The sequence below is a fragment of the Eurytemora carolleeae genome, unplaced genomic scaffold (assembly GCF_000591075.1).
Source record: "Eurytemora carolleeae unplaced genomic scaffold, Eaff_2.0 scaffold406, whole genome shotgun sequence".
Lineage (NCBI taxonomy): Eukaryota > Metazoa > Arthropoda > Copepoda > Calanoida > Temoridae > Eurytemora > Eurytemora carolleeae.
Window position 1 is genome coordinate 1 of NW_019396308.1, and position 11,030 is coordinate 11,030.

Consider the following 11,030-nt stretch of genomic DNA (forward strand, 5'->3'; position numbering starts at 1 on the left):
CCCCCCTTTTTTTCAACAGTTTGCGCCCCTGCACTTTTCAAGGTACATCCTGGCCAGAACACCATTCAGGGATATACTGGACTTACTTTAGAAAAAACTAGATGTAAAAATAATGATCTTTAAGGAAGATATACCCCTTTGGTGCTGAGTGACCAACTCCTTTATTTATTTGGCATCAGTAAGAAATTACTTACAACTGCAGAGATTCATTAATTCCCCTACAGTCGTCTCTGAAGTCCAGTCCTTTGTGGGAAACCTTGTATCTGAGAAACTGCGGCTTTGATATTCTTATTTTTCATTTTAGTCTGGGCCTTGGGGCACACCTTTAGTTTCTAAATTACAAGTTTAAAATATTCATAGAATAATTGATCAAAAGGTTAAAAAAAAAAAATAAGAACAAATAAAATTTTTTGAAATGGCATTGTTTTTATTGTTCACAATTTGCCTAGGCCTATTTACAAAAAAAAATGTTGCGGCATTGATCTAAAAAAACAAGTAAAAATTCTTGTTATTAAACATTTATAAAACTTCATTTCAGATTGTGAATAAAGAAAATAAAGAAATATTTAAAAATTTAAATAGAATAGAATAGAATACAAAAAGGTTTAAAATTTGTTTTAAAATTATGACCTTTTAAACGCACTAATTATTGTAATTAACTAAATAATTAATATCTTTAATTATATTTTTGATTACTAGGTCAATGTTATAGTACAGGTTAATTTTTTAAAATTTTTCTAAAAAATAGACTTTAATCATTTTTTTTAAAAATTGATTTAAAAGGCCTGTTTTAAACGTATTTTGTAGTAAAATTTTAGAAGATCTGTTTCTCCCTCACTTTTATTTTTGACGAGTATTTTAAAAGGTACAGAATACAGATGTTGTTGATAAAAAATATTTAGGTTAAAAACTTTAGTCATCCATCAAAAAGTAAATGTTGAACTAGTTTGTCTCCAAGATATTGAACAGTTGTAGTTTATTTCCAAGATATTGAACAGTTGTAGTTTATCTCCAAAATATTGAACAGTTGTAGTTTATCTCCAAGATATTGAACAGTTGTAGTTTATCTCCAAGATATTGAACAGTTGAAGTTTGTCTCCAAGATATTGAACTGCTGTAGTTAATCTCCAAGATATTGAACAGTTGTAGTTTATCTCCAAGATATTGAACAGTTGTAGTTTGTCTCCAAGATATTGAACAATTGTAGTTTATTTCCAAGATATTAAACAGTTGTAGTTTATTTCCAAGATATTGAACAGTTGTAGTTTATCTCCGAGATATTGAACAGTTGTAGTTTATCTCCAAGATATTGAACAGTTGAAGTTTATTCCCAAGGTATTAAACAGTTGAAGTTTATCTCAAAGATATTGAATAGTTGTAGTTTATCTCCAAAATATTGAACAGTTGTAGTTTATCTCCAAGATATAGAGCAGTTGAAGTTTATCTCCAAAATATTGAACAGTTATAGTTTATCTCCAAGATATTGAACAGTTGTAGTTTATCTCCAAGATATTGAACAGTTATCCAAAATATTGAACAGTTGTAGTTTATCTCCTAAGTATTGAACAGTTAAAATTTATCTCCAAGATAACTCACCTCCCCTAGTTTCTAATCCGCATAGCTTTGCAACCTGATAATTCAAATTCAAAAAGTCAAAGTTTGAAATAAAAATGCGATTAATTTAATTTAATTCAGTTTAATTCTGAATTCAACCACCCTCAACTAAGCTTTCGATGAGTAGTGCAGTAATCTGCCGTACACTGACCGAAGGTATATTAGCGTTTAGTGGACTGTGCCAAAGGTGTCTTTAAAATCATTTCGTAAAGCTGACAAGTTTTTTTTCTAAGCTAGACGTACAAACGTCGGACAGTACAAACTTCGGACAGTACAAACTTCGGACAGTACAAACGTTGGACTTACAAACCTCGGACTGGTACAAACGTCGGACTGGTACACACGTCAGACTGAGACAAACGTCGGACTAGTACAAACGTCGGACCAGTACAAACGTCGGACGGGTACATTTTTAAGGTAAAACGTAGGACTTTGGTTGAGTTTGGAAAAAAAGACCATTGCTATAAGAAATAAATTAAAAATCACTCACTCATTGTTATAAAAATCAAAGACAACTGAATAAAGCCTCATCCTTTGAAGGTAGCTGCACTGTATTAAACAACAGACCAAAAAAGAGTTGAGTTCAATTCTCACACACTCTGATGTTTCAGTATGCCTATATCTTTGCTACCCGATGTCGTAAAACCATAACTTTTAAACTATAAAACTTATAAGATAACAGTTTAAGTGTGAAAGTATCAAAAGTTAATACCATTACCAGGTTGCAAAGATATATTGAGTTAATGGCAAGACCTCAGTTCATTTGGGTAGATTTGTGTTAGACTGCAGTTGCTAAAAGGAAATAAGTTTTTAGTCCGACGTTTGTACTGGTCTGACGTTTGTACTGTCCGACTTTTGTACCAGTCCGACGTTTGTGGGTCCGACGTTTGTACTTGTATCATCTAGAATATAGAAAAATATTATTTCAGACTAAAGATGATATTTCGTGCAATAGTAGTATGTACAGCAGGCTCCTTAGTAATGCCTACTGGAGCTTATAAACTAAAATCAGAGGAAAAGAATTATTATTTTATAATTATATTTTTTTACATAATATGTCTTTAAATCTCTTAATATGGCTTGTTAAGTTAGTTTCTCCAATTATTAAACCTTTTTTCTTTGAATTTTTAACTGATTTTTTGGTATCGAAAAGATTTTTTAGTAATATTTTTCTTTAAATTAACTCCCCCACCCTCCACATTGAAAAATTGGCTTTCTGTCACATAAAAATGTACATATAAATATTTACTGCAAATACAAATAATTCGTTCTAAACTAGGGAGAAAACACAGGAAATGATATTGAAGATAACGATAGCATTGACCCTATGGATTTAGACAAAGGAAGAGCTTTTTCTGATTTTAGGTAAAAACCTTAAATTTAAAAAGAAAAAATATTTTTTTTATTTTTTTTTATTTTAGGGAAATTGCTGCTCTTGCAAGAGATACAGGTTAACATTTACATTTCAGAAATATTTTTAACTTTAATAATTTTTCTTAAATGAATTTTACAATATTATGAAAATATTTTTAGATTTCTATATATCTTGTTCTTCATTTTCTTCTTGTTCGTACATCTTTCAGTTATATTTGGCTAATTTTGAAAAAAAAATTTGTTTTGGATGCCCTTGTAGTACACCACTTTACAAGAAAGAAATATTTTCAAAGGATAAGTTTTTTTCTGAACTCTGTATTGCATTGGAATATAATTCTTCAAGGTTTTAGATATACAATTTTTCACTGTCTAAAAATATTAAAAATCGTCTCTCAAATGTCATATTTAGTGCTTCACCTTGTAAATTTAAATTTTTTTGCAATATATCAGAGTTAATCACTGTCAGAATTAATATATTTATTCATAATATATAAAGATAATGATATCCAATTCAAAAATTGAGAAATGTATATAAATCACTTTAAAAAAAAATCCATCAAAATTAAAGCCATATTTACTTAATATGCGCAATGACAGAATTTTTCGTAAATCATTAAAACAATAAAACAAAATAGAAATGGATTATATAAAAAATTATGAAAACTTTTAATACTTGAGCTAGTAATAAATTTACGTTTTTCATATTAAAACGTATAAAATGTATATACAAAGACGACGTTCTCTACGACAATCAATAAATCATTACAAAATTCGTAGAATTCTGCGTTCGATGTAAATAAAATATACATCCTACTTGCAATGATGCATTTGTGAGTAATCCGAAAAAGTTTATTTTTCAACTTTCTGAGCGGGATAGGAGATCGAACCGCTCTCTATTTGGTAAAATGTACGTTTTTGTACGTTAATTTACAATAATATAAAACGTTTGGTTACATTCTATACTAGCTGAAGGGCCCGGCGTTGCCCGTGGAAAAAAATATTAAAAAAAACATTTTTGAAAACAAATGTTGGAAAAAAATGTTTAGCCTATAACACCTCCCGGCCACCCTTGAGTGTCCATAACAAAATTCAGCCCAATCGGTTCAGTCGATTGGCCGGCTATACACAACATATATACGAAAATCTTACCTCCCAACGTCAGTCCTCACAACGTAAAAAAAAGAAAAAGTGTTACAAAATTTTTTTCGCGTTGTTTTATTAAAAAAAATCTTTTGCATTTGCCCCTTACTTCAGTCTAAAGGAATTGTCACAAACTTATATTTCTAATCCTTATGTCTTTGCTACCCAATGGTGTAGACCTTAGATATTTCAAACTATGAATTCTTTTAGATAAAAGAAAGTCCACCGGAGGGTCAATTTGCATTGAGTAAAAAAGAAAAAATTAACCCTAAATTATCGCAAAATAATTTAGAACTACTATTCCACATGCAAAAGTGGTTTGTCTTGCCGAATTTTAATTCATTTTATGAAGTTTCCCAAAACATGTCTATTTTTTGAGCTCGTCAAATACACGATGATAATTTCAAGTGATCCTCCATTTAAAGAGGGTCATGCTTGATTCCCAATAATAACGTTTATACCTTTAACTGATTGATGATGTGAAAATACCAGCGTTTTCCTATCTTGTAAATGTATGCTGGACATGCCACTCCATAAATGGAAGGTCACTTGAAATTACGTCTCTAGTCCCTTTAAGACATACCCTTGGGTTTTAATTGTCTTATGCTTAAAAACTTTCATTCACGAATTTTGAAAACCGTTTAAATAATTATATTATAATCTTTATATTGCTGCATTCCTCTACACATTCTCTAAAAATGTTAACAATTTACAAAAGAAACATACAGGGTGAGTAAAAAAGGGATTAACGACACTATTTTTTTTGCATGGTTCATGTTTTAGGATGAAAAATACTAAAGTAGGAATGTAATTATCACGAAAAAAATCTTGTATGCTTTCATTAGAAAACAATGTTATTTTTAATGAAGTGTAACGTAAGAAACGTTAAGGCCTGAACATTTTAATACAACGTAAAGTATAGAAAAATGTTTCATCTTTCTTAGAAACGAATAAACAGTTTTGATTACCAGTTGTAAAATAGTGTAACAAAAAAAGGGTTATCACAATAATTTTCGATAAATCGTAAAGTAAGAAAAGTTTAATTTTAGTAGAAATTGTAAACATTAAAAAAGTTTATATTGGAAAAGTTAAAATAAAACATAACCTAAGGTCTCTGAAAACATTTAACCTTTCATGAAAGTGGAACTAAAGCTTTAACGCAACGTTGGGAAAGTTTTTAAAAACAGGAAATGCAAATGCGTAACGGAGATTATTTTTTCACTAACGCTGTATAAGGTATTCAAGTTCAGAAAATTCATTAAATAACGTTACCCTATGCCATAAAATTTCATAATGTGCAATGTAACGTTTCAAACGTTTATACTTTTGATGAACTTTATCGTTACGAAAGCTAAAATCTAGAAAAATCAGAAAGTTGACATCTCTACTCTACTGTCACATATACACAGCTTCTGTCAGTTCTCCAATCGATATCTGTTATTGCCAGAAAGGTCAAAAACTTAGTTCCGCCCCCCACCCCTTGGATGAGGACACCCATCAATCAGTTGTCTAATTTATTATCAACTACCCAATTATAATTTATAATCCAGTATTCCACAACCTTTCATTTTTCATACCGCTTTCTATTTGGCATTTTACAGAGAAGCAACCCAAAATGTTAAATTTTTTTCTAATTATGACATTTACAATTAACTATTAAATACTATTTCAATTCGATTTCGAAAATTAGGTCGTGAGGAGGTAAGAATCCTTGCGTTAAACGTCCTCAACACCTAAAATACGACGTCGCCGGACTTCGCACTGGTAATTTTTGACATCCTCATGACGACCTTAGGACGTCCTCTGGTTTCTAGGGTACAGTTTAATTTTTTGTTCGAATTTTTTTTTTTTAATCCATGACCTCGACAAAAAAACATCAAATAGTGTAAAGACAAAGGGACTGTCCCTTTGCGCTCGAATTCTAAACAAAATAATCGACTTTTTCTGCGGCCACAGTTGAAAAGTAAGACCAACAGCTAATAAGCTATTTAGTTTACCCCGAAATTATTCAAATAAGTGAACGGTCCCTTTAATAGATTAAATTTGTGTAGGAACCCCGTGCTGTCATAGAATTGGATTGGAAGCGGAGGAAAACCATGGAATTTGGATGATTCACTTTAACAAGGTTAAAAAAAGATTTACATTTATATAATTAATTATATAATATATTTTATTATTTTTATTTATATATTAATCGTATTTAAATATAATTTATTATTATCATATAAATAATTAATTATTAATAATATTCTTTCGTTAACGCCTCGAACACTATGAAACAAAAATGTAAACAAAGTTGAATTCAAATTTTCTAATCTCTATATCGTAGATAGATACCTAGATGACAATTTAATCCAGCAGAATTCATAGTTTGAAATATTTAAGATCTACGACGTCAGATTGCAAAGATATAAGAAATATCAAATATTAGGTGTTCGGTTTCTTTGCGTTTTGGTCCAAAAAAATGTTCTGTTCGGTATAGCTCGATATGAAAATACAAATACAACAATAATAGAATACTTAAATATTATCGTTTTTATTAAGCTTGGAACGTACACTATAACAAACACACTTGTTGGTGGAAGAAATACATGGATAAGTGATACAGACCCTGACTTTGTTATTACTTGGTGTGGTAAGTTTATAATATTGTTATACGTCCCAATAAACATGGGAAAATGATTGACGACTTTTAAATCGTCTTATATCCATTTTTTTCATGAACATATGAACATAACAATTGCAATATTACATTTTACCTATCTAATATCAAATGCGCCTGGTCTTGATATTTTCAAAATGAGGTTTACCATTTTTGTATCTTTAAAACTGACAGAGATATTGCAAGATTTATACAAATTTTAATTTATTTAAAAAATCAAAATTGTCTTATAATATCTAATATCTTCGTTTGAAGACACAAGAAAGGTATAGACCACTCTGTGAAAAGCTTGTAAGACGTACACATCATATATCAGAAATCAAAGACGACTTTCTCTCAATTCTGATGTTTATGGGGCGAAAACAATTTTTGCTCGTAAAAACGCTAAGAAAATGAAGGAAATTATAAGAATCAAAAAAAATTACGATATCTTGTCCATATTACTCAAAACAGTCTCAAGAGTTCTATTATTAGAGAGAGTCTTTTGATGTCACGTTGATAGTCCATAAATATTTTTTTTGAATTAACTTATTTCATGTTGAAGGGAGTGTTCGCCAAAATTGAAAGAGGTTATAGGCTTCAACAGAATCAAATAATACTAATTTTACTTTTATCTATAGCGTCTATAAAGAGCATGGTTGAAATTCTAAATTTAATTCGGATTCAGCCAACACAGTACACACCCTTTCACTTTTCGAAAATACTCCCTTGAAAAGGAAACATTTAGTCGAATTAATCTTATTAAGAAAAAAAAAAATATTTTTCAGGGACCTTATTCTTGATAAATAATAAGAAAATGTATTCCAGGGACCTTATTCTTGATAAATAATAAGAAAATATATTCCAGGGACCTTATTCTTGATAACTAATAAGAAAATGTATTCCAGGGACCTTATTCTTGATAAATAATAAGAAAATGTATTCCAGGGACCTTATTCTTAATAAAAAATAAGAAAATGTATTCCAGGGACCTTATTCTTGATGAATAATAAGAAAATGTATTCCAGGGACCTTCTGGCATGTTGGACATAAAGAGCAAGCTGGGGAATGTAATGGATATATTTCATCACCAAATGATGCTCTTTGCTTCGATGTAAGTAAAGACAGATGGATTCAATTTTATGAGATACTAGCTTAACCCTATAGAGGCTGGGGGGTCTGAATCTATGTATAGCCTGGGGGGAGGGCATTTGACGACGCCCCCTAGAAAAGGGTTTAAATGCATGTGCATAGCCTAATTTTTCATGGCCAGCACAAAGAAAAAAACTAGTCCGATAACTTTAATAGTTTGGATGCTAGAGAGTAGGGAGGGTGAATAAAATGCCAAAAAAGGGAAAAACAAACAAATATCAAAATGTGACACATGTTTCTACATGCATTTTTATGGGCTTTTAAAAAATATAGTTTTTAGATCTGTAGCTTTTGTCGCAAAAAAGTTATGGGCTATTTTAGATTTTTTTTTCACAGACCGGACTTTTTTTCACCCTGTACCCTACCCTATAAATTTCAAGACAAATGTTTTTACAAAAAATCCTTTAAATTACTATTCATTAAAAATCATAAAATTTTACGGTGATAGTTTCAAAGATGAGAGTGCTAGGACTAGGGTGCCCGGTGTTGCCCGTGGAATTTAAAAAATAGATTTTCGAAAAACAGAAATATCGATTTCTGAAAAAAATTATTTTTTTAGCCTATGGTACCAATGTGTTTCCTCAAAAAAATTCAGGCCATTTGGTCCAGACGTTTGGCCAGCTATAAGTAAAGTAACATATAAATATTCAAAAATATATATATATATGAGAGAAGAGCTTTACTATATAGTAGACTGACTCAAATAAGATTACTGAATTTGGGCATTTTTTGGGCATTATAATTGTGAATTTTTATTATATAAAACAAAACGTTCCTATTTTGATTACTCAAATTTGTTTACAGATTAGAAACATTCCAAACAATAACAAAGTTACTGCAATTTGTAAATTAACCAGATTAAAAGGACACCCTTAATTAATCATGTTCTTTCTATTTACGAGATATGAGATATTATGTACACTACTATTATTCAGGGTGTACGAGATATGAGATATTATGTACACTACTATTATTAGATATGAGATATTATGTACACTACTATTATTCAGGGTGTACGAGATATTAGATATTATGTACACTACTATTATTCAGGGTGTACGAGATTTGAGATATTATGTACATTGTATCAATGAGTGGGTAGATGCAGGACCAAGTAAACTCAGGTAAAACCGGTTTATGTTGTTGTTCTTTTCTTTTGGTTCAGAATAGACAACAAACACATGACTGAACCCTGATTGGATCAGGCGCTAATGGACTCGGGATACAGGAGTGAGTATGCCTGTGGCTGTATACTTGCATTCCTTTATTTCTATATCCCTGTATCCATGTATCCCTGTATTCATGTATCCCTGTATCCATGTATCCCTGTATCCCTGCATTCCTGTATTCTGTTTCTCTGTATCACTGCAGCCCTGTATCCCAGTTTCTCTGTATCCCTGTATATCCTGATAAGTAAGACGGATTACAGAGTAAGTATTTATATTAAACGGCAGGCAATGACAGAGATAAATGAAATAGTAAAGATTCATTTACAACAATTATTTATAATATATATATATTTACTTATTTAAATATTTATTTATTTATTTATTTATTTATTCATTTATTTATTTATTTATTTATTTATTTATTTATTTATTTNGGCATTTTTTTTAAAAATTGGGGGCATTTTTTTTTCAAAATTGGGGGCAAAAAATTATTTTGGGATCGAGAAAATCAGCTTTTTTGGGAATTATATTGACCCCTGCTTTATACGGGTTCAACAATTCGCTGGTTTGCAAAGCGTTGCAATGAGCAAGACAATGGTCAATATTTGTCCCATATCACTAAGATGCTACTATATATTGTTTAGATAAAGGGTTAAAGGACAATATTGTAAATCTTTTATAAGAGAATTTATTTTATTTACCATTTCTTTTTAATTTTATTTAACATTTTAGATTAGTGAACCAGAGAATTGTAGATTTGGATCCAAGGATCAAGGATTGGGGAATATCTGCTGATAACAATCCTCAGTATAAATCCAGGAACCTGGAGCAAGAACCAGAACCTCAAACACTGGAGAACCAAAGTGAAGAATCTGAGATCCAAAGTGAAGAATCTGAGAACCAAAGTGAAGAATCTGAGAACCAAAGTGAAGAATCTGTGAGAACCAAAGTGAAGAATCTGAGAACCAAAGTGAAGAATCTGCGAACCAAAGTGAAGAATCTGAGAACCAAAGTGAAGAATCTGAGAACCAAATTGAAGAATCTGAGAGTCAAAGTGAAGAATCTGAGAACCAAGAGAACCTGGAAGTTGTCGAAGAACAAGAGAATCCCTAAAAAAAATAATTCTGTTAAACATTTTATAAAAATGATTGTTTTTGTTTCTTTCTATTTATTCAAAATCCACCTATTCTACATTTTATATTTTTTCATATAATATCACATATTTTTTTTCTTATATATTATACATTTACATATTTGTATTCTTATATTTAAAAGGAATAAACCTTAAATGTCTTTTATCTATTTTTTTATTTAAAAAACAAGTACGGCCTGATAATTACATTTTATTGTTAATGATTTCTAGCGAAACCTGTCCTTAACTTTCTCCATTCAGTCGAGTCGGTCAGTTTACAGCTGATAACACTTCTACCTGAATATATATCTATCTATCAATCTATCATTCTACCTGTGTATCTATCTATCTCTTATTTACTCGTATCTATCTATCTATCTACCTACCTGTCCTTATCTGGAAACCTGGGGCACAATTTGGCTTGGTTTATAGCTTGTACTCTGTGAAATAATGTACAGCTGGCTATGGCTTGTTGTACATAAGTGTCTTGAACACGTACTGCATGAATGAAGCCCGGATGGATTTCAAGACACAACAGATGTAAGTTGGCAGGCTTATCTACTGCAGGCGTGTGAAGGATAGTTCAGTGTGTGCGGGTCACCAGCTAGTGAAGGATAGTTTTACGCCGGTCAGAGCACAGGAAAATCTTTAAAGTTGTTTCTCATCAATGAATTAAAAGTGCTGCAAAGTGTGTGAATAAGTTTATTTAACTTAGTGTTTTTCAAGCTGTACAGAACAAAAGCAGGTACATAAACAATTAGCAGGTTCTTTACTTTGACAGATCTTGGATTTCACAGGTTGGAGGGGT

At 30.8% G+C, this 11,030-nt stretch overlaps 1 protein-coding gene across 1 annotated transcript in view; it reads left to right on the forward strand.

Annotated features, from left to right (window-relative positions):
• The first annotated feature begins 2,547 nt into the window (after positions 1-2,547).
• Positions 2,548-11,030, forward strand: part of LOC111700661 (uncharacterized) — a 24,682-nt gene continuing 16,199 nt past the window's right edge. Inside the window, exons 1-8 of the mRNA XM_023471646.1 lie at positions 2,548-2,628; positions 2,894-2,979; positions 3,036-3,064; positions 6,180-6,253; positions 6,673-6,763; positions 7,798-7,883; positions 8,975-9,046; positions 9,648-9,655. Coding sequence (XP_023327414.1) covers positions 2,551-2,628; positions 2,894-2,979; positions 3,036-3,064; positions 6,180-6,253; positions 6,673-6,763; positions 7,798-7,883; positions 8,975-9,046; positions 9,648-9,655 — 524 coding nt within the window. The 5' untranslated portion in view covers positions 2,548-2,550. The remainder of the gene's footprint in view (positions 2,629-2,893; positions 2,980-3,035; positions 3,065-6,179; positions 6,254-6,672; positions 6,764-7,797; positions 7,884-8,974; positions 9,047-9,647; positions 9,656-11,030) is intronic.